The 24,166-nt window shown below is 42.2% G+C and overlaps 1 protein-coding gene and 1 non-coding gene across 3 annotated transcripts in view; one reads left to right on the top strand and one right to left on the bottom strand.

Annotated features, from left to right (window-relative positions):
* Window positions 1-11,136: 11,136 nt before the first annotated feature.
* DRAM1 (DNA damage regulated autophagy modulator 1) overlaps window positions 11,137-24,166 on the top strand; it is a 34,371-nt gene continuing 21,341 nt past the window's right edge. For both annotated transcript variants that reach the window (XR_012921393.1, XM_020287895.2), the window contains exons 1-2: window positions 11,137-11,459; window positions 24,031-24,098. Coding sequence is in view for 1 of the 2 variants with exons in the window: in XM_020287895.2 (XP_020143484.2) it covers window positions 11,329-11,459; window positions 24,031-24,098 (199 nt within the window). In the remaining variant the exon portion in view is untranslated. The remainder of the gene's footprint in view (window positions 11,460-24,030; window positions 24,099-24,166) is intronic.
* Window positions 18,736-18,865, bottom strand: LOC142873604 (small nucleolar RNA SNORA20). The gene has a single exon (XR_012921599.1). It is a non-coding gene; the product is annotated as a small nucleolar RNA SNORA20 (small nucleolar RNA).

Raw genomic sequence — 24,166 nt, 5'->3', positions numbered from 1 at the left:
TGGGGAAGTACTTCTATAGTATTATAACATTTACATCATCCTTTGACTAGTAAATTTGAGTGTCCTCCCATTTCCCCCTTCAATTGTTAGATTAATTATAGGAAATCAAGAATACATATCTTTATTTTTTTTTCTTTTTATTATCTTTCTTTATCAAAGCAGGAAGGAATACATATCTTTAAATAGCTAAGATAGAATATTTACATTTTAGATCATAGAACATTAGAGTTCAATACATATTAGTGATGATATGATAATGATGGAACTAAGCAAAAATGCAGAAAACTGGATTTGGCAGGAATCAGAATGCTTAACACCTCAAAATACTTTGAGCCAGTTTTCAAAAGACTTTTCTTATTTTAATTCTTTAACCAAAGAAATGGGGCCCAAGTTCCTGGGTGAGACCATAAAAGCTGGATTATGATCATTATAATGGAAATTCTGCTACTCAATAGCCATCTGAGTACATGCATGTTGCTGCTCTGATTTTACAGTTTCCTCTTATATAAACCTGAGACACTAGACTAGAAGACTTCTAAGGAACTGTGGATCCTTAGAGGTCATTAAGTGTGGATCTATGATTTTTGGTGAAATACTCCAATGGTTCATTGTCCATAAACATGGCAGCAAGCTGTTATTCATGTGTCACATGTTAACCGCTTACTGGAACTGGAACACATCACAGTGCTATTATGCAACCCTCCAGCCCTTCAGAGTTTGGGTAAGTAAAATTGGCCAGAACATAAAGAGTTATGTTGCGTGATATGTCTAGTCTAAGCACAGGCATAGAAATTACATGGCTGAGATTGGTAAACTTGAAAACTTCCTGAAAACTGAACATATTTTTGCTCCTATTCCTTCCTCCCTTCCTTCCTCCTCCTCCTCTTGCTTCATCACTTACTTCTGCTTGTGAGTCTTCAAATTCTCCTTCAGATGGGATTCTGTCCTAATGCCCAAATGTATCTCTCTCTTTTGTCTTGTACTTCTTAACCAGTCATCTTGGAATAGAAGCCTGAACCTACTGCCTTCACGCTTCAGTTCAGTGTGATCCAGTACCACTGGATCTGTACCACTCTACTGAAATGCTTATAAATATTTCCAGTGACTTTTTATCTGCCCAAACCTATCTCTTCTTATCTCCTTGTACTTGATTTCATTGCAGTATTTGCTTCTTGGTGATCTCACCAGTACCATTCTAAGTCAATTTCCAACTACCTAGCAGTTGTCTTCACCTCAAACTCTTGGATGTCTACAACCAAATTCATAATCCTCCATACTTCTTCTATTCTCTGGCTTGATTAATATCATTAAGCCTCTCAATGTGGAAATCAACTTTGCCTCGTCTTCAACTCTTCTGTCTCTATTTGACTCTTCCAATTAGCCACAAAATCCTTTTTCTCCATCCACAATCCACTGCCTTAAGTTAGGTTTTTAGCATTCCTTAAAAGGACCCACCTGACATTAGTCTCCAATACTATCCCTAGTCCAGTCTACCCAAGGGCTGCTGGAGTTATCACCACAAAAAATAAATCTGGTGATGTCACCGTACTACTCATGAGCTCTCCTTGTTGCTTTCAGGGTAAAATCCAATCCCCTAAGCACATTGTACAAGGCCCTGTATAACATCATCACCACCAATCTCCCAGCTTTATCTTCATGTGTTCTTGTCACAGTGGACCGCTTACCTCCCCTAGACAAATCAAGTTCATTTGGACACCATGACCTTGATTTCAGGCACTGAGTGTTCTCTTTGTATATCCTTAATCATGAAACACAATGCCTGACAGATTGTACAACCTCAATAAATATTTGTTGCATGAATTAACCAAGGATCCTGGATGGTGGTTCCTAAATAAAATCAGCTGGGCATGATGGCTCACATCTATAATCCCAGCACTTTGGGAGGCTGAGGTGAGAGGATCACTTGAGGCCAGGAGTTTAAGATTGGCCTGGGCAACATGGCGAGACCCTATCTCTTAAAAAAAAATTAATTATTAAGCAAAAGAATTATGAAAGAAATCTCTCTGTCAAAAAATTGGTTTTTCTTTTTTGAGGAGGGAGGCAAACAGTTGCTTGCTAACCTAGTGTTTCTGTCATTACCCTAGCCATTTTCAAATCTTGTCCAATTCATGTCAGACTATTAAAAGAAGAACAGCTGACAAAATCTTTTTTCTTTTTTCTCTTACTGTGTGGAAAAATAAATCAGTGAGATCTTTGCAAATGGGAGCTTCATACCTCAGTTTTTCCATTGATAATGACAACTAAAGCATGAACTGTACCTGAAACCCTACGTAGGATTTGAAGTAAACAGAGATTTAAAATTAGCTAAACTGAGAAAGTCAGATCATATGAGTTCCTATATTTGTGAGTTAATTTAGAAACTATTCGTAAAGGGAAGGGAGAAAAAAAAAAAAACCTGACCTCTTAAAACTTACAAGAAATTCTTACTTTCCGTCATAATGGAAACTCCCAAATTTCTCAAATGTGTTCTTTTTTCTTCATCTCTGATAGCATAAAAGCATCTTCCAGAAAATATTATGAAACTGAAGAAGTATCTGATGCCATTGCCCAAGCCTGTAATAACTTGTAACAATCAAGCTATCCTCACAACAGTCAGCTGTCATTTCCACACAGGGCTCTGGTGCTCTCTCCCCTAGAGCAACCGAAACTTCTAAACCTTTGCTGCTCATTTCTGACTTCTGTACTCAATGACACGGCCTCATTTGAGAAGCCACTGTGCTGCTGGTATGTATGAATGTATACGACCAGATCCTCTAGGTGACAGTATTAAACTAGTATCGAGCATTCCTCTGTACATATTTTTTTTCAATAAACATTTATTAACCACTGATTTTGTGCCAGTGCTTGGTGTTGGAGATATAAACATGTAAGATTCAGTACCTGCTCACAAAGAGGTTAGAGTCCAGTGGGCAGGCTCACAAGTTAGAATTGTGAAACATATAATCAAAGGAGCCCCAAGATGCAGAGAAGTGGCACAGAGGCCAGACGTTGGGGGTGTCAGGGAAGACTTCTTGAGGAAGGCCATTGCTGAGGAAAATACATTCAGCAAGTGTTTATTAAGCACCATGTCAAGCTCTGCTCCAAGCCTGGGAACACAGCAGTGAACAGAGCACAAAGATATTCCTGTCGTTGTGGAGCTTACATTCTAGGAGAATATCCTGAAGAAAGAGCAGGAGTTTGCTAGATGAGCAACCTAAAAAGAAACAACAACACGCCTATCTTTGGAAGTCAGTTATATGCAAGTATGCGTAGCTTCGGTACCAGAAAAGTCACTGTGTGATCTCTGTCTTATCCAAAACCTGTTGAGAACACACCGAAATTTCCTGTCTTTGTGTATACAGGGGTGACTTCCTTGTACACCTGGGAACAGGGCCCAGAATCCATTCACAGCTCAGGGGCCCCTGTCAGGAAAAAGACCCACACAAGACCCACACAGGCATTTGCATGCACACACAAACACACATGTGCGTGCACATGCACGAAAGGGATGAATCGTTCACAGTTCACTTGCTGACCACCGACACTGCGGTGCCTGGTCCCAATCTTTTTTTTTTTTTTTTTTAATTGTTTTTTTTGTTTGAGACAGAGTCTCGCTTTGTTGTCCAGGCTAGAGTGAGTGCCGTGACGTCAGCTTAGCTCACAACAACCTCACACTCCTGGGCTCAAGCGATGCTGCTGCTTCAGCCTCCTGAGTAGCTGGGACTACAGGCATGCGCCACCATGCCTGGCTAGTTTTTTCTATATATATTAGTTGGCCAATTAATTTCTTTCTACTTATAGTAGAGACGGGGGTCTCACTCTTGCTCAGGCTGGTTTCGAACTCCTGACCTTGAGCAGTCCGCCCGCCTTGGCCTCCCAGAGTGCTAGGATTACAGGCATGAGCCACCGCGACTGGCCCCTGGTCCCAATCTTGACATCCCCATTGCGACAATGCCCATTGCAACAGGCAGAAATACAGGGAAGAGATTCTACTTTCAAGAGCATATTTTAATCTTTTTCCTGATCACGAAAGAGGGAGTAGAACTTGTAATATATATGGTGGTACACACTAGTATGTGTGCCCTCTTTTTCACAGCAATGGTTATGCACATTCACTCAAATAAATTTACTTAACTGTTTCGAAGGACCCTTGGAAGGAAAAGGATGGTAACATCTACTTGGGTGGAATGATCCCTGTGACCCTGTCATTGAAAAATATACTATTCTGATTTTTTAAAAGATATAAAGGTGTGGATGCCAATGATATTTTCTTTCTTCCTTCCTTTTTTATTATTTCTTTATTGAACACATATTATATAACCAGTGTAAAAAAATTAGGCCTACAGATATTTTTATAATTGTAAATAAAAGGGGGAGAACTCTATAGTTCTAGATGACTACTGCTAATATTTTGGTATAGTCTCTTACAGATTCATTCCCCATGCTTATTTCTTATAAATTAATAAAACACATGCATTTTCTTTTACAAAAATAAGAGTTACACCATACATACTATTGTTTTTTTTGTTTGTTTTTTTTTTGAGATAGAGTCTCTGTTGCCCAGACTTGAGTACCATGGCATCAGCCTGGCTCACAGCAACCTTGAGAGGAGGTACTGCTTTATCACCCAGGCGAGTCTAGAACTCCTGGGCACAAGGGATCCTCCCCCCTCAGCCTCCTGCTGAGACTGCAGGCCCACACCACCTTCCTGGCTTTTAAAATTATTTCTAAAAATAATTTTTCAAATACAACGTCTAGTATTCAGTCAAACATTACTTGATGTGATACCGCAAAGTGGGAACTCCAGGGATGAAAAAAACCACAATTTAAGAAGAATGAAAGGACTTGAGTTTCAACTTGTAAACTTTTCATGACCTGGTAGAAGGAAAAGGCAGGGCTCTTAAAGCAAATTTAGGCTATTCAAATTTAGATTTACAAAAGGGATAAATTATGGGGTAGTTTAAAGAGGATTCACAATAATATTTCAAAATGGTATTGTTTAGAGAAATGAATTTATACCCAGTTTTCTAGGAATATGGCCCCCTATACAACTGGGTACCTGGGATTTAGAGACATCGTAAAGGCAATGAGATAAATCAATTAATACAGGAAGTTGTGGTTGTGGTTACATGTAAGAGAAAACTCCCCAAATAACAGTGGCTTAAGCAAGGTGGAAATTTATTTCTTTTTCACATAAAAGAAGTTCAGAGCTAGGGAATCTAGGCTGCCCTAGAAGCTCCAAGTCTTAGGGCATAGGTCAATAGCATCCACCTTTTTGCTCCACTATTCTCATTTATGGCTTTCTCCTTAACATTGGTGACTTCATACTTCAATATGGCTGCTGGAGTCCAGCCATCTCATCATGTTGCAAGTTGTCTTGCCTGAAGCAGCCTTCTTATAAATATCACACAACACTTCTTACTATATACCACAGGCCAAAACCAAGTCACGCAGCTACCTCTGGATGCAAGGGAAGCTAAGAAGTCAAATCCTTTTGGAGGGGAGAAGAATGTATCCACTCAAAATCAGAATTCTATTAATAAGGATGAAGGGAAATGGATGTTGCACAGGATAATTAGTGATCTCTGTCCCAAAATGAAATAAGGGTTCAATAGCTTGAAAAGGAAGCATGAGTTAAAACTTAAAGTTAGTATATTATAGCTACTGTGTTAGAAAACATTAAAAATCCAGAAATGAGGCCAGGTGTGGTGGCTCACTCCTGCAATCCTAGCACTCTGGGAGGCCCAGGCGGGCGGGCGGATTGCTCAAGGTCAGGAGTTTGAAACCAACCTGAGTGAGACCCAGTCTCTACTATAAATAGAAAGAAATTAATTGGCCAACTAATATATATAGAAAAAATTAGCCGGGCATGGTGGCGCATGCCTGTAGTCCCAGCTACTTGGGAGGCTGAGGCAGGAGGATTGCTTGAGCCCAGGAGTTTGAGGTTGCTGTGAGCTAGGCTGATGCCATGGCACTCACTCTAACCTGGGCAACAAAGTGAGACTCTGTCTCAAAAAAAAAAAAAGAAAAAGAAAAATACAGAAAAGGAGATGATGAAACAAACACTCATGTTCTTGGAGGTAATGAAATCAATACAGTACCTTCGACTAATTTAGGATGTTTACAGAGATTATACAATGTCCACATTCCCCTTTGGCAGAGCAATCTTTCTCATGGGAAAAGAAATGAAATGCAGAAAAAGCTGAAATGCTTTTTCAGTGTTATTTAAAATAGAGAAATATCTGGAAAAACATAAATGTTCAGCATTGGGGGCAATAAAGTAAATTATAGTTCATTAATTTAATGGACTAATATGGAGTCACTAAAAGCAATAGCTCAAAGACTACAACTTGGAATAGACACTTGATACATAAAAAGCAATCAAGAGGCCGGGCGCGGTGGCTCACGCCTGTAATCCTAGCTCTCTGGGAGGCCGAGGCGGGCGGATTGCTCGAGGTCAGGAGTTCGAAACCAGCCTGAGCAAGAGCGAGACCCCCATCTCTACTATAAATAGAAAGAAATTAATTGGCCAACTAATATATACAAAAAATTAGCCGGGCATGGTGGCACATGCCTGTAGTCCCAGCTACTTGGGAGGCTGAGGCAGGAGGATCCTTGAGCCCAGTAGTTTGAGGTTGCTGTGAGCCAGGCTGACGCCACGGCACTCACTCTAGCCTGGGCAACAAAGCGAGACTCTGTCTCAAAAAAAAAAAAAAAAAAAAAAAAAAAGCAATCAAGATACAGGTTGGAACTACAATTTGATTCTGATCATTCCTTTGAATAGAACCAAGAAGAAATAAGATACTGAGAAAGTTGCTTGTTGGCAGGGACTTGTGGGTGCTTATCAATTGTTTATGTTGTTATATAATATTGTATAATTTCTTCAAATTGCATAAATATGGGCTGGGTTCATTGGCTCATGCCTGTAATCCCAGCAGTTTGGGAGGCCAAGGATGGAGGGTTGCTTGAGGCCAGGAGTTCAAGACTAGTCTGAGCAACATAGCAAGACCTCGCCTCTACAAAAAAATTAAAAGGTAGCTGTGCATAGTGGCACGTGCCTATAGTCCTAGCCACTTCTCCTCACTCCGGAGGCTGAGGTGGGAGGATCGCTTGACTCCAGGAATTAGAGGTTATGGTGAGCTATGATCGCACCACTGCACTCCAGCTTGGGTAATAGAGTGTGACATTTTCTCAAAAAAAAAAAAAAAAAAAAAAAAAAAAAAGACAACAAGGAAGTTTGCTACATCAATTAAATCTCCCTTTCATGAAAGATTTCTCTGTAGCAAGTGATACTGTTTGATGGCATTTTATCTACAGTAGAGCTTCTTCCAAAATTGGAGTCAATCCTCTCAAATCCTGCCACTGCTTTATCAACTAAGTTTGTAATATTCTAAATCCTTTATTGTCATTTCAACAATGTTCACAGCGTCTTCACCAGGAGTCCACCTCAAGAAACTACTTTCTTTGCTAATCCGTAAGAAGTAACTCCTCTTCTTGTGAGATCGCGACAATTCAGTCACATCGTTGGGCTCCGCTTCTAACTCTAGTTCTCTATTTTCACCACATCTGCAGCAACTTCCTGCACTTAGGTCTTGAACCTCTCAAAGTCCTCCACGAGGGTTAGAATCAACTTCTTCCAAACTGCTGTTACGGTTGATATTTTGATCTTCTCCCACGAATGTTCTTAATGGCATCCAGAATGGCGAATCCTTTTCAGAAGGTTTTCAATTTTTCCAGATCCATCATAGGAATCACCGTTATGGCAGCTACAGCCTTATGAAATGTATTTCTTAAATAATAAGATGTGAAAGTTGAGATGCCTCCTCGATCATGGGCTGCAGAATGTATGTTGTGTTAGCAGGCATGGAAACAACATTAATCTTCTCATACATCTCCATCAGGGCTCTTGGGTGATAGGTGCACTGTCATTGAGCAGTAATATTTTAAAAGGACTCTTTTCTTCTGAGCAGCAGGTCTCCACTATGGACTTAAAATATTCATTAAACCATGCTATAAACAGATTGCTGTCATCCAGATTTTGTTGTTCCATTTATAGAGCACAAGCAAAGACGATTTAGCATAATTCCTAAGGGCCCTAGACTTTTCAGAATAGTAAATTATTGGCTTCAACTTAAAGTCATCAGCTGCATTATCCTCTAACAAGAGAGTAAGCCTGTTCTTTGAAGCCAGGCATTGACTTCTCCTCTCTAGCTATGAAAGGCCTAGATGTCATCTTCTTCCAATAGAAGGCTATTTCACCTATTAATACATTGAAAATCTGTTACTTAGTGTAGCCACTTATTTTAGCTAGATCTTCTGGATAACTTCTTCTACATCAGCACTTGCTGCTTCACCTTGCTTGTACTTTTGTTATGGAAACAGCTTCTTTCCTTAAATCTTATGAATAAACCTCTTCTGGCTTCCACTATTACTCCTGCAGCTTCCTCACCTCTATTAGCCTTCAAAGAATTGAAGAGAGTTAGGGCCTTGTTCTGGATTAGGCTTTGGACTAAGGGAATGTTTTGGCTGTTGGATCTTTTATCCAGACCATAAACTTTCTCCATATCGGCAATAAGGCTGTTTCGCTTTCTTATCATTTGTGTGTTCACTGGACTAGCACTTTTAATTTACTTCGAGAACTTTTCCTTTGAATTCACAACTTGGCTGTTTGGCACAAGAGGCCTAGTTTTAGGCCTATCTTTCTGTCTTTAGGCTTTCGACATACCGTCCTCACTAAGCTTAATCATTTCTAGCTTTTGATTTAAAGTGAGAGATTGGCAACTCTTCCTTTCACTTGAACACTCAGAGGCCATTGTAGGGTTATTAATTGGCCTAATTTCGATATTGTTCTGTCACAGGGAATAAGGAAGCCTGAGCAGAGGGAGAGAGATGGGGGACCGGGCAGTTGGTGGAGCAGTTAGAACACACAACATTTATAGGTGAAGTCTGATGTCTTATATGGGCGTGGTCCGTGGCACCCCAAAACAATTACTATAGTAACATCAAAGATCACTACTCACAGATCACCATAGCATATAATGATAATGAAAAAGTCTGAAATATTGCAAGAATTACCAAAATGTGACACACAGACATGAAGTGAGCACATGCTGTTGTAAAAATGACACCAATAGACTTACTCAATGTAGGGTTGCCATAAACCTTCAATTTGTAAAAAATACAATGAAATGAAATGCAATAAATCAAACTACAATAAAATGAGGTATGCCTGTAACCTATTTTAAGTATTCATGTATACATACTTATCTTAAGCAACAAATTATCTGTCGGCTCTATAGTCAGACAACTCATGTAATTATACTTGTTTTAAAAGGGATTACTTGTTTAAAAGGGATTACTTGTTTAAAAGGGATTACTTGTTTAAAAGGGATTCGCCTGTAATCCTAGCAGCTTGGAAGACTGAGGTGGGAGGATCCCTTGAGGCCAGGAGTTCAAGACCAAGCTGGGCAACATAGTGAGATCCCGTCTCTTAAGAAAAAGTGATTAGCCAATTGAATTGCTTAAGGGCATTACATAAACAGCAGAAGCACAAGACAATCAGGTGATGTCATAATTCCTCTGCTTAAGGGAGAGTTTTTTTTTTAATCTGACGAGTCAGTAGTAGAGTAGGAAAGGGGAAAAGGGAAATCATGGGGATAGGGAAGGAAGATGAGGGAATACAGTGGTTTTCAGAACGCAGAAATTTCAGCAGAGATTATAGTGAAACACTATGGATGCCAGCTTTTGTGATTTTTAAAAAGCCTTGGTTTTAAGCTTTTGCTTTATTCAGTATGGTGGGCCCTCACCCACAGCCACAAGGATCTCTTGAAATACTAGTCTGCCCATGTTCCTACTCTGCCCTCACTACCAGAGTAATCCAAGACTCACAGCAGACTTGGCCCTCTTTCCATTCTTTGCCTCACACTTATTTAAATGCTTTTCTAGTTCCAGAGAACTATGCATTTTTCTCCTGTTGTTTTGTGGGCCTGGAATGCTAGTCTCACTTTTCTTTGCCTGGCTGGTAATTATTTTCCTTTTGAAAACTCGGATGTCATCTGTCAGAAAACCTCCCCAGTTCCTTCAACAGAGTCCTGGGCCCTGTGCATAACTCTATTTCACTTTTTTATCCTCTCCTTTCTACTGGATATTCCACGTAATTTTATGTTATTTTGATCTATCAGTCTTCTAGTCCTGACGGTACTATTTCATCTTTGCAGCCTACACTCTAGCAGGTGTGGCACCCGAGAAAGGTTAATGAGGCTGGAAGGAACCCACGTTTGGTCACCATGACCCAATGACCTCAGCCTCCTACGTGGGACCCAGAATCCCTAAACTGTACTTTTCAAAATCACAGTGTTTGCAAGCGCCCCCAGAACACAAATCCCTTTTGCAGGGGTTGAAATGTATCAAGTCACCGTTACTCATCTTAGGTCAAGGCTCCAAATCTGGACAACCAGATTCTCGAGGGGAGAAGGAGAAATCTGATTTCCAGGAAACAAATACTCCAGGTGCGCCCTAGTTGGGCAAGCAGCACAACGGGCCGCCCGGGCTCCTTGGGAGCCGGTCCCAGCCGCCGCCTCCTCCCCCGCTCCCACGCGGTCTCGGCTTTCAGGTGGACACCACCCAGGTGGGTGCCACATCTGCGCGCCGTGGCCGGGCGGATGTCCCCGAACACTTCTGCCCGGACCCCGCGGCAGCGGCAGCGGCAGCCGCGCGACCGGATGGCGTGGGTGTCACCTCGCGCCGGCCACCCTCTCCAGCGCGATGCGCCCGCGGAGGGGCCTGGGAGGGGAAGCCCTCGGGGTGCCAGACTGCGTACCCCGGAAACTCCGAGGGCAGGAGGGTCCTGGAGCGCTGAACCCGTTTCCCCGGAGTTGCGCAAGAGCCGGGCGGCCCGGCTGGGCGGGAAGGACCGAGCGGACGCCCCGCCGACGACCCCGCGTGGCCCGCCAGCCCGCCCGCGCCCACCCGCGCCGGGTCCGAACCAAAAGCGAAAGTAACTCGACCGCCGCGTCCCGCCGGCTCCGGCGTCGCGTGCGCCGCGGGGTGGCCGCGAGCCCCCGGGCGGGCGCCCCGCCGCTTTGTGACTTCACTGGTTTCGCAACAAGCCCGGGCGGCCCGCGCCCCACCCACCCGGCCCGGCCGCCTCGCCGCCCGCCGCCTCGCTCCGCTCGTCGCGCTTCCCCCTCCGGGGCCCGGCCTGCCCGGCCGTCGCGGAGCCGCCCCGTCCCACCGCCGCCCGTGGCCGAGCGCGCGTGGCCGCCGCCTCCAGGCAGCCCGGAGCAACCCCGGCGAGCGCAGCGCCCTCTCGGCGGCGGCGGCGGCGCGATGCTGTGCTTCCTCCGGGGAATGGCCTTCGTCCCCTTCCTCCTGGTGACCTGGTCGTCCGCCGCCTTCATCATCTCCTACGTGGTGGCCGTGCTCTCCGGGCACGTCAACCCCTTCCTCCCCTACATCAGGTGAGAGGCAGGGTGGGCGCCGCCGACGGGGAGGGACGACGCCCGGGCCCGGCTGGGGCGTCCGGCGACAAGACCGAGGTAGAGTGTCCCCCGTGGCCCGGGATGTGGGAGCCGGGGGGCACGGCGCTGAGGTGCCGCCTCTACCCTGAGCTCGAGCGGGGCGGCGCCGGGAGAGTCAGGACAAGCGGTAGAACTTCCAGTCTGGGTACGGACAGATCTCGGGAGGACACTTGTCTGGCAATATTGAAACAAGGACGGGTCCTGAATAGATGGCATTTATTGTGTAAGGTAGATCCAGGTCTGCTCTAAACAGCTCACTATTTCACTTCAGCCTCCCAACATCCTTTGATGTGGATGTCTAGGCTCATTTGTCGTGCAAGGAAACGGAGGTTTAAAACAGATGAAATGTCAACAATGTGACATGAGTGTCACGCTAGGAAATGGTAGAAGCAGACAGAATTCACATCCAGATCTGTCCCGTATGGAAAGCTACCCTGTGCTTTCCTGGTCCTCGGGAGTCTGGCTTACGCTCCTCCTAGGCACTGCACCCCTAAAGTCAGAGCCCTCAACTTGCTAACAACCTGTGACATCCCTTGTGTTATTTTACCAAATCACTTTTGCTGTGTTATGGCCTCCGCCTTCCCTGAGGGTCACTCCATCAGTGCCAGTGACAATGGCCTGATCCTTTTTACATGGCTCCCAGCTCTGTGCCTTGGCCGTACCTTGGTGCCTTGGTGGCAGTAGGTATTCCTTCAACGTTCAAATAATCCATCCTTATCTAAGTAGTGTGACCCCTCTGGGTCTGCAGTGGTTGGTGAGGGGATGATAAAATTGGTGACACCCTAGGTTTGTTATGCCTTTAAGATACAGGGTACAAGGGCGCCCTTCCTTGCAGCCACTCTGTCTGGTGAGCAATGTTTTGTGGTGGTGTTTTTTTTTTATGGCGGGGAAGAAGAAACCAAGGAGAGGAAAGAGGGGACTAGAGTTGAAGAGATGGAAGGAAGAGAGTGATAGGTGGAACAGTGCACAGAAACAAATCTGCAGTAGCTATGGTGGTTTTGCCCATGCAAAAAGAGATAGATGTTCTGTACATAGAGGAGTCTTTCCCATCTGGTCTTGTGCCCATGCGGAAACCTGGGCTTGGTTTTTCATGGTCCATCTCAGGCCCAGCTGCCATCGGCTCACGTCTCTTGTTTATGAGGCAGGATAGATCCTTCAGACGTGTGAAGGGAAAGAGCTGCTCTCCCTGCAATGCTTTTTTTTTTTGAGACAGTCTCACTCTGTTGCCTGGGCTAGAGTGCCGTGGCGTCAGCCTTATTCACAGTAACCTCAAACTCCTGAGCTCAAGCGATCCTCTTGCCTCAGCCTCCCAAGTAGCTGTGACTACAGGCACGTGCCACCATTCTTGGCTGATTTTTTTCTATATATTTTTAGTTGGCCAATTAATTTCTTTCTATTTTTAGTAGAGATGAGATCTCGCTCTTGCTCAGGGTGGTCTTGAACTCCTGACCTTGAGCGATCCACCCGTCTCGGCCTCCCAGAGTGCTAGGATTACAGGCGTGAGCCACCACACCCTGCCCTCTGCAATGCTTTTTATTGAGAAAATAGTAGCTGTGTTTGGCTGGATCTAGAGGTCAGGGACACATAATATGTGATATGCATTGGCCAGGCCGACAGAGGCAGGGTTTGAATCTTTGTAGAAGTGTCTGATGTGGCTGTGATTAACGTCACCCCAAGGTGAACTTGAAATGGGAGCTGTTCAGAAGTGGGGAAATAAGCTGACAAGGTGAACCACTTGTGAGATGCTCAAATTACAGACACTTGAAGGAAGGGAGGTTAAAATTTAACAAGGAAAGAAAGCCTTCAGGAAAAGCAGAATTATGAGCAAAAAAAGGAATGAAATTGTCCCTTTATTGCCAGGAGTCCTCAGCCAACAAACAACAAACGTGTGTGTGGATTGCCTAGATGTACTGTGGTTTTAGGGTTTGCTCTCTCTGCTTCTTGGAGCAGCTGGAGCATTGGGACAAGCCCCCACCACTCCCCCGCCTTTCTGGGAAAACCAAGTCACTGAAGCAAGGGCAAGATGTAGCTAGAACCAGACAGGAAGAAGTGATGGGAGTAACTCCATAGTCAGAAATGTTCGACCTTATTATCTCTAGCCTTAAGGCCCCCTCCTCTCCTCTTCCCCTACTCCTTGTACTTCCCTTCAACCACACTGGCCTCCTTCCTGTGTCTTAAACACATCAGGCACACCTCCTCCTCGAGGCCTTTGCATTCCCTCTGCCAGAATGTTCTTCCTTCAGGTATCACCAGACTTTCTCCCTTACCTTCTTTGTTCAAACATTACCATGTCTGTGAGACTTGCCCTGATCACCTTTTATAAAATTGAGCTTGACCACTCCTGATCCCCCACGTCTTGTCTTATTGTGCACCGTAGCACTGTCGCCTTCTAACAAATCATGTGATTTAACTTATTATGTTTATGATCTGTCTTCCCTCACTGGAATGTAAGATCCATGAAGACTCCATGTTTGTTGAATGAATATTTCTTGGGCACTCACTACCCCAGGGTAGGCCAGGGCAGAACCCTTTGGGAAAAGCTTGTAAGACCATTTCAGTTTGGTGGTTGGGCAGGGATTTGGAAGTTCTCAGAATGAGTCCCCTTTTACATTCTAACATTGTTCAACCAATCTGATGGTCCGATGTTTTTAGAGCAGTTGAACACTTTAAATAAGAGCCACAACCATAAGGAGGTCTTTTCCCCAGTATGACAAAATCAGCTTCCTTATCAGATATTTTCTGCTTGTAACATACTCTTCAGTATATTGGATAAAAAGGCTAATGGCTCCTAGACATGTGGAAAGATGCTCGACTTCATGAATAGGAACAAACATTTCAAATTAAAACTCCCTGATGCCAGTTTTCATCTGCTGAATTAGCAGAAATCCAAACGTTTGATAATACTACTGGTGAGACTTTGGGGAAGTAGTCTCTCTCATACATTGCTCATGGGAATGTAAATTGATTTCGGTCTCTGTTGAGTGACTTTGGGGATATCTATGAAAATCTCTTTCTCACACACAAATACACATATATCATTTGATACTACAGCCTCTCTTTTGTAAATTTACCCCACAGGTATACATACATGCCCATGTGAAGAATGCCATATCTACAAGGTTACTCAGAGCATTGCTTTGCATAACAAAAGATTGGAAACAATATAAATATCCATCAGTGGAGGACTGGCTAAATAAATATGGTTTATCCAAAGAATACCTCAATTGCACTCTGGGAGGCCGAGGCGGGTGGATTGCTTGAGGTCAGGAGTTCGAAACCACCCTGAACAAGAGCGAGACCCCGTCTCTACAATAAATAGAAAGAAATTAATTGGCCAACTAATATATAGAGGAAAAAATTAGCCGGGCATGGTGGCGCATGCCTGTAGTCCCAGCTACTCGAGAGGCTGAGGCAGCAGGATTGCTTGAGCCCAGGAGTTTGAGGTTGCTGTGAGCTAGGCTGACGCCACGACACTCACTCTAGCCCGGGCAACAGATTGAGACTCTGTCTCAAAAAAAAAAAAAAAAAAAGAATACCTCAAGCAATAGCTCTGCATACATAGTGTATTCTCTTTAAATCAATATGCTGATATGAAAACATCTCCAAGAGACATTGTCACATGAAAACAAGCAAGATGAAGAACAAAATATGCTACCAATAGTTGGGAAGAAAGAGGAGAAAAATGATATGTATTTGTATTAGCTTGTTTAAAGAAACTAATGCAAGTGGCTTACCTGTGTGTGACAAAGGGAGGAGTGGGTCAAGGTCAGTGAGATATTAACAGGGGAAGAAGGATGATCATAAGGCATGCCATTTTTATATGTATTTTATCCTGGTGGATGGATTTTATATCAGAAAATGAAATTAAAAACATACGTTTCAAATAGCCACCAAATTTAACAATTGGAATAGCATAAAGTGATATTTCTATATTATGAAACCATTAATGCAAGGATGTCAAAACCAAGGACAAATAAAAATCAACCTGAAAATATTAGTTTAAATTCATACAAAGTTACACCCACATTCTCAAGCACACACAATCACTCTTAACTTGTTATAGTTTCTTACATTTCCTTTGTAACCAAATCCCTAAGGCTAACTCATCAACTTATTAACTTGTTCCAGCTGGTAGACCACTCTCTTCTGTCTTCTTCTTGGGCATGTGTCTCTTGGATCCACAGTGTTCTGTGACCCTTTACTCTTCGGTTTTTTTTTTTTTTTGAGACAGGGTCTCACTCTGTCACCATGGCTAGAGTGCAGTGGCACCATCATAGCTCATAGCTAATTTTAGAAGATATCTGTTTATGTGTGAATATAATATCGGAAGCTTTCTTAACCAGCCTCAATTTAATCAACTTGCTGGGTTAACTAATAACTTTGTCCTCTGAAAAATACACTGACTGTAGCCAGTGGCCCTTGAAAATGTCTCCCACTGTGGGCCACTCTCTGGGTACTAGCTGGCTTCTGTCACCTGTATCTTTGTATTCTTATCAAATGCCAGTTGTGTTTATTCCCAAATTGTATTTATGTTTATGCCAGTTGTACTTTTTATTGTAATTGTGTGACTTAATATACATCAACTGTTGATCTATGAATGCAAAAAGAAAGAATTGTAATTTCTAAAAAAATCTGGTTGAATACTTTGGAAAGATTCAAAAGAGACAAGTTGTCGAAAAAAATTGTAGTCGTTTTCATAGTGGATATGACAATTGTAAAGATTTAGGAAAACTGATAAAAAGAAAAGTGGGAATCTGCACTCAAATTGCTTCAAAAATGTCTCTAAGATTTCCCTGTGCTTTAAAGAAATCATAACTGGTTTCAGAGTAGATGTGGTTTATATGCCAAGAGGACACTCAGTGGATCTGTACTCTGGTAATGGCCTTGACCTACATCAATAGGTGGGCAGTGAATGTACATGTATGTGCTTTCAGTTAAAATAAAATGTTTGTGGTATGTATGTATCCTTATAATTTTTGGTGACTTTTGTTTTAAAGCAACTTTTTTGATTACTGAAACTATACTGAATTTCAGGCAGTGGTAACTTTTGCTTTCCTATTCAACCATAACAATTGAGGACAAGGACAAAAAATATTCAGATATGAGGTCTGTGTGTCTAAAACCACATATTCTGACATGATGTTAATGACACTTCAGTCTTTGTAGGTCTCTTATTATTACCTCATAGTATTTCTAAACCCATAATGTCATAAGGACAAAAAGGCAGGCATACCGTTTAAAACTTTCAGCTGGAAAAGTATCATCCTTGAAATGATCATTTATCATTGAATATTTACTTCAAAAAAAGCATGACCCAAATTAGTTAATTCTAAGAAAAGCATAGTAAGAAAATTGAAGGTCCCCAACTTTTCTCAGCCCTCAAATTAATTAAGGTGATGAATGCAGTGTTGTTCGGCCTCTGAGTTAACTGTAAATATATAATTTCTTCTCGGATTTAAATTTTCCACTGTCATTTGAGTACATCAAAAAAATGAATTCATTTTTTTCCAGCAAATTAAATAAAATTGTGAACATTTTTCTTCTGTTATTGCTACTTTTAAAAAGGCATTAGAATATTCTCAAAAGTCTTGGCTGGTACAGGGCTGACAACTTTCAAACAGAAGCACTCAATCTCAATTTATTAAAAAAAAAAGTTTGCTCCATTCAATAGTCATCTTTACGCGACTGTAATTACCTTTCAGTCCCTCGAGAACATGCATTGAAGAGTTATTGTGAGCCAAAGCCTTCTAAGTAAAGGCTCTAGAAGGAATAGCTGATATGACCCCGATTGTAGATATACAACACTGTAAACCAACATGAAAATGATAATATGTTTAAAGAAATGTAGCACAACAGATAAAAGTTCCTATGTTGTATCCATTGAAATTAGACAGTTCTAGATGCATGGCTTGGCTTCCTCATTTACTATCTATGTGACCTTGGGCAAGTTACTTTTCATCGGCTTCAATATGGTGATGATAAGTACTTTCCTTGTAATGTTGTTATGAAGATTTTTTTTTTTTTTTTTTTTGAGACAGAGTCTCGGTTTGTTGTCCAGGCTAGAGTGAGTGCTGTGGCGTCAGCCTAGCTCACAGCAACCTCAAACTCCTGGGCTCAAGCAACTCCTGGGCTCAAGCGATCCTCCTGCTTCAGCCTCCTGAGTAGCTGGGACTACAGGCATGCGCCACCATGCCCGGCTAATTTTTTTTTATATATATATCAGTTGGCCAATTAATTTCTTTCTATTTATAGTAGAGACGGGGTCTCGCTCTTACTCAGGCTGGTTTTGAACTCCTGACCTTGAGCAATCCGCCCGCCTCGGCCTCCCAAGAGCTAGGATTACAGGCGTGAGCCACCGCGCCCGGCCTGAAGATTTTTTTTTTCTTTTTTGAGACAGAGTCTCACTCTGTTGCTGGGGCTAGAGTGCTGTAACATCAGCCTAGCTCATGGCAACCTCAAACTCCTGGGCTCGAGCAATCCTCCTGCCTCAGCCTCCTGAGTGGCTGGGGCTACAGGCGCATGCCACCACACCCAGCTAATTTTTTCTAGTTTTAGTAGAGACGGGGTCTCACTTTTGCTCAGGTTCGTCTTAAACTTCTGAGCTCCGGGGATCCTCCCGCCTCAGCCTCCCAGAGTGCTAAGATTAAGGCATGAGCCACCATGCCTGTTGTGAAGATTAAGTAAGATGTGTCTGGCAGAGTGTAAGTGCTGAGGACATGCATTTATTTCTATATTTTCTTTTGGTATCATTGGCTGCTGGAGTCGGAAGAGGGGGTGGTTTCTAGAGACTTCTTTCAGAAAACTTTCTAAATCTGACCACTTTCATCTCCCTCTTTATGACCACCCTGGTCTGAGCCACTGTCAGCTCTTGACAAACTATGGAAATAGCTTTCTAACAGTCTCCCTGGTCCACAGTTGCCTCTCTACAGTTTTTTCGAAACATCCTTTAAAAAGGTCAGCCGACTTCATATCACTCTGCTGCTGTAGGCCGTCAACGGCTTCTCACTGTGTTTAGAACAGCATGCAAAATCCTCACCATGCCCCCTCCCCCTGCCCTCTCCCTTCCAGCCACTCCCATGTCCTTGCTGTTCCTCTACCATGTTGCCATCTCAATGCCTTTGCACTTGGCTGTTCCTTCTGTTTGTAATTTTCCTGGTCCAGATATCATTTTTTTAAAAATTTTTAAATGTTTTTACATTTTTTTTTTTTACCAAAACAATGTCTAGTGATGCAGAAGAGATGAAAATGGTTACTTCGTTTCAATTTATGATGGCACAATATTATTTTATTCCATGGGTATAACTGCTCATATCATTGTGAAATTATAGCAGCAAATGAATGGGAAGGGTTTTTTTTGTGTTTTTTTTTTAATAGACAGGGTCTTACTCTGTCTCCCAGGCTGGAGAGCAGTAGCATGATCATCACTCACTGCAGCCTAGAACTCTTGGGCTCAAGCAACTGGCTGGGACTACAGGTGTGAGCCACTGCACCTGGCCTCACTTGGCCCAGGTGTTCTAATGCTCGCTCTCTCCTTTCATTCAGGTCTCTCATCAAGGTCACCTTCCCAGATTACCCTGTCACAAGTAAGCAGCCCACCTATCTTTCTCTGCCCTCTTATCTACCTTTCCCTTTCTTCACAGCACGCCTCCGTCCGAGATTACTGGTGTTTATCAATATAAACCAGAATATAATTCTATGAAGGAGGTGCTTTTTCTACTGTATTCACTGCTGTATTCCCTGAGCCTACAAAATTGCCTGTTGCATAGAAAACAATCAGTAACTAGGAATCTTTGAATTGTTTGTTAGATGCTAAGCTTTCTAAAGGTAGTATATTGTCTTTTTATCTTTGTGTGCAGTCACTTAGGAGATGCTTAATGATTTCTTTAAAAAAAGTGCTGTATGAGTGAACAAAGAGGGGAACTTTGACAGAGAGAGGGCAAAATTGCATAGGGGTAGTGCGGGTAGTGAGAGAGAGAGAGAGAGAGAGAGAGAGAGAGAGAGAGAGAGAGAGAGGGAGAGAGAGAGAAGAGCAAGTCATGTGCATTCGTGGCTAGGAAATTCTTTTTTAGTTTAAAAACAGTTGATATAACTGTGTGGTGCCTCCCACTCAGGAATAGTCATCACTAAGTGAAGCCACCATAAAGTTAGCCCTAGTAATTGAAAGTATCTAATAAGCTGTAATATAACTTTTTACTACCATACTTATTTCTTTTAAATAATGTATTTCAATATAGTAAAGATAAAGGAAATCATAGTCTCTTTTTACTGGAGTATTATGTTTTTTGGGGGTTCTGAGTCCTGGTCCTGGTCAATCTTCCAAACAATGAGCTTAAAATTTTAGAACAATCTAATAAACCTCACACTGGAGACAAAGATAATGTTGCATCTTGTCAACATCTAAGCCCCTCCAATAAACCATCGCTCCAGTCTTTGGAGTAATTGAATCTCCTGAATGCTTCATTTTTTTCTTTTGAAACAGAGTCTCACTCTGTTGCCCTGGCTAGAGTGCCGTGACATCAGCCTAGCTCACAGCAATGTCAAACTCCTGGGCTCAAGCAATCCTTCTGCCTCAGCCTCCTGAATAGCTGGGACTACAGGCATGTGTCACCATGCACGGCTAATTTTTTCTATTATTTTTAGTTGGCCAATTAATTTATTTCTATTTTTAGTAGAGACGGAGTCTTGCTCTTGCTCAGGCTGGTTTTGAACTCCTGACCTTGAGTGATCCTCCTGCCTGGGCCTCCCAGAGTGCTAGGATTACAGGCGTGAGCCACTGCGCCCGGCCTCTCCAATGCTTCTTTAAATAACATTTGACCAAGCTTGGGAAAGTCTTATATTATCAGGCACATTTTCTTTGTATTGTTTTCTTACTTGAGCATCAGTTGATTATGTACTGGCTTGACTTCATAAATTAGTTTGGAGAAGGATGTTACACAGACTACTTGGAATTTTCCACAGTCAGCTCAATCTGCAGATAGTAAATACAGGAAATGAGCACATAAACTGATTTCATAGGCACAACCTACCCTGAAATAACTGTGTCCACTTAATAGCCTCAATAGCTTCTAAACTACAGGCAGATGAACAACTTGCTCTCCTTATCCCATTAGAGTTTCTGGGAAGTGCCTGGGCGGGGCTGAAGGGGGAGTTGGGACGGGGCCAATCACATTGCTAAAACCACGTGAGGCAGAATGATACATACGTGAGCTGCCTAGAGAGACTACTTCTGCCAGGTTGGGAAGCAGTTGGTTTCACCTCTCACTCGTTCTCCAGTATCCTGAATCAGGCACCCAGGCACAGCTATGCCAGCCAAATACTACTACCTCTGCCCTGTGCGATGGAATCATTTAATTTGAGCTAAAAAGTAAAAATAAAAAGAGGCTTCCCACAGGGTCTCTTGGTTACCCTCTTAGTGTTATGCTCATCTGATTTCCAACATCAGCAGATGTGACTCAATATTTACTTATGGTGTAATATATAAGATCAGAGACTGAAAGACTTATAAGAACATTTTTCATTGAGGGGTAAGAGCCCTTTCATTTTTATTAACCAAAATGAGTGACCGCTACTATACTTAAAAGTTTGTACACATATCTACATTTTCACCTGCTGCTTGGAAAGTTTTCATGAAATATTCTTGAGCAAAATTTCAGCTAATGTAATACCCTCTTTCTTTCTTTCTTTCTTTCTTTCTTTCTTTCTTTCTTTCTTTCTTTCTTTCTTTCTTTCTTGTGACAAGTGTCCTTTAGAAAGGAAGGACATAATACCCTCTTGTCATTTAGTGGAAATAAATCACGAACTCTGACAATTCTTACCTTAATTGATAGAGTTAATTGATAGATTCAGGAATTTGTGATTCAGGTTGTGTCTAACAAATGTTTTGTTGATGAGTGGATAAATGTTATCATTATTTGAGGAGCCAAACCAAAAATGTTGAAAAGATGGTTGTTCGATCAAACAACTGGTTGTGAATTCAGTGTATTAATATTTCCCCCAGTTTTTTTTTGTAGTGACACTGCCTATCGTTTAGTGCAAAGATGTAGGAAAGTGGGCCCATTGGTAGTCATGCATGGATGGTGGGTGTTATAGACTCAGTAATCCTGAAAAACAGTTAGATTTACCATGGTGGCATTTGTCAAAGAGCTTTCACAATTCAATTATAGTATTTGAGAAGTTTTTAAGGCTCTGCCTAGTTTACATCTTCCTGGGACACAACGGAGGCATACAGATCCCTTCTCGTTACTGTGAAGGTTCATTCCTATGCTGTGCTGGTACCCGCTGGTAACTGCCACTGTGTGTATCTCTTCCCAACTCCATATTCAGTGACCTGCATTTGGTAGCTTGAATTTTGACATGTTGGGAGTATTTTTCACCATAGAAATTAGCAAATGCTATACTACAAATCCAGTGCCGTCCAGAGCTGTCTGCTAAACGTTGACCGGCATATTAGCGTTCGTGCCCCACTCTCCGATCACCCTCCTGGCTGCCTTGTCCCTTGCCTGCTGTTAGAGCTCGGAGGAGACTGGGACGTCAAGGGGTTAAACATCTGGATAAACATCTGGATTGGGGTAAGGATTCCTTTACATAGTTCTGTGACCTTGAACAAGTTACATAACCTCTCTAATACCCAGTTTCCTCCTTTGTGAAATGGGGTCGATATAAAATCCACCTTAGGGTTGTGACGATGAAATGAAATGATTACAGTAAGCACCTAATGGTGCCTGGTACATAGTTAATGCTCTGTAAGTGATATCTATTAGGTTATTATTATTATTATTTGCTAGTACTGATATTCATTCAATAAATACATATGGAATGGCTATTTGCAAAGTGCTTTTGGTTCCACCTGTGTGGTTTTAAGTGTACAGATAAACGAGAATAAAATACCACCCTGAAATTCTGAGTTTTCAGATCACATGCTTGATGTCCTGTGGACCATACTTCTGGGCCTTGGACATAGTCTCAATTGGCCATCAATAGACAGGGTCCCCGAGTCTGCTCTTCTTCACGTTAGCGTACTCTCATGCCCCTCAACTGCCTATCTTCCTAAATGTCTTCCTCATTCTTCCATTTCCTTCCCTTTCTCCACAAACAAGCAGACTTACTTCTTCCCACTACATCTCCTCTTCCTGAGCTTTCTGTCCCTGGTAGGTGGCTGCCTGAGGTTCCAGAATTACCCTTGGACCTGTGCAACAAGTGCGCTAGCATGAGTCACCTGGTGGCTGCTTTTTTATGCCCTGAGGCCAAGACAGGAAGGCTTGATTTCCTTGCCAGAGTTAATTGACTGGCAAAAGTGCTGCCCGAGGTTAACAGCTGTCTCTGCTTTCTTCCTGGTGCTGGTTCCCACTCTCTTCTCCATGCCGTTCAGCGGTGTGCTCAGAAGGACTTGGTGCACCTCGGGCAGCCGTCTCCACCTCGACACTCCTTTAGTGTGCTGCTGAAGAAAAAAATGGTTTTAGTGGGAAAAGTGGTAATGTTAAATTCTAAACCCTTCCAGTTCTTACAGGTACAAGTGACACCGAGATTGAGATAATTGGGAATAAAGGCATTTGTTAAAAGGGGGGGGGTTATTAACCTCTTTATACTCTTTACATATTAAGTGTTCACAAAACTTTAAAATTCTTACTTTCTGCAAACATAGGCTTCATGTAGAATTCTCCAGACGCTTTGAAATGCATCTTTTTCAATGTGATCGGTTTTTCAACACTTAAATTTCAGAGCCGTTTTGAAATGTCAAGCACTCAAAACGGGTACGAGTTGTTTCATGTTGGGAGCTCTTATGCCATCAGTTTTAAAACTGGGAAAGTTGCTATGTGAGCAGCCTGGAAACGTAAACATTTAAAACTTGGCACTAAGAGAAAATAGAACATGCCAAACAACATATTTCCACTCACTTAATATTGATAGACTGCACCTGAAAAATGTTTTATACAGACTCTTTTTCATTAAAATAATTGATCATAATTAAAATACCCTCGATACCCTATTGTTTCCATAGTGATCAATAATATTGCTCACCTTTTTATCATTTTATTTTCAGCACTATCACATCATGGGCATATCCAGTCATGAAAAAATTAAAGTGATGTGTTTATGTATATTTCATATCTGGATAGAATTCTCAAATGTGATTTTATATCATTTTTCTTTTTTTCCAAAGTAGTTGCACTCAATTTTTTTTTTACCAAGAGTGGATTTGATCATTTGAGAAACAGCAACACCATTCCTTTCAAACATTTCTTAGCTTTTTACTATGGAAAAGAAATTAAGTGTAATCTTTCACGGTAGAAAAATTAATTTTAGATTTTCCAGAGCCAAAATGAAAATACTATAGAACAAAATCAAGCCAAATCTTTGGAATTCAACGTGGCTGCACACCCAGATGAAAACGATTGCCATCAGTTTTAAAACTAGGAAATATAAAACAGGCCGATATAAAACTTGCCGATTATATACCTGCTCCGAGGTCTGAACTGAATTCAATAATTTGGACATTTCTTCTTTTTCCCAGTGATACAGGAACAACACCTCCAGAGAGTGGTATTTTTGGATTTATGATAAACTTCTCTGCATTTCTTGGTAAGTACACAATAATTATTAGCAATAAATGAAACATTCATGATCCTAAATTAATTCAAAAGTGTTAT

The sequence above is a fragment of the Microcebus murinus genome, chromosome 10 (genome assembly GCF_040939455.1).
Source record: "Microcebus murinus isolate Inina chromosome 10, M.murinus_Inina_mat1.0, whole genome shotgun sequence".
Taxonomy (NCBI): domain Eukaryota; kingdom Metazoa; phylum Chordata; class Mammalia; order Primates; family Cheirogaleidae; genus Microcebus; species Microcebus murinus.
The sequence above is the reverse complement of the archived record's forward strand: the minus strand, read 5'-3'. Positions and strand labels throughout refer to the sequence as shown.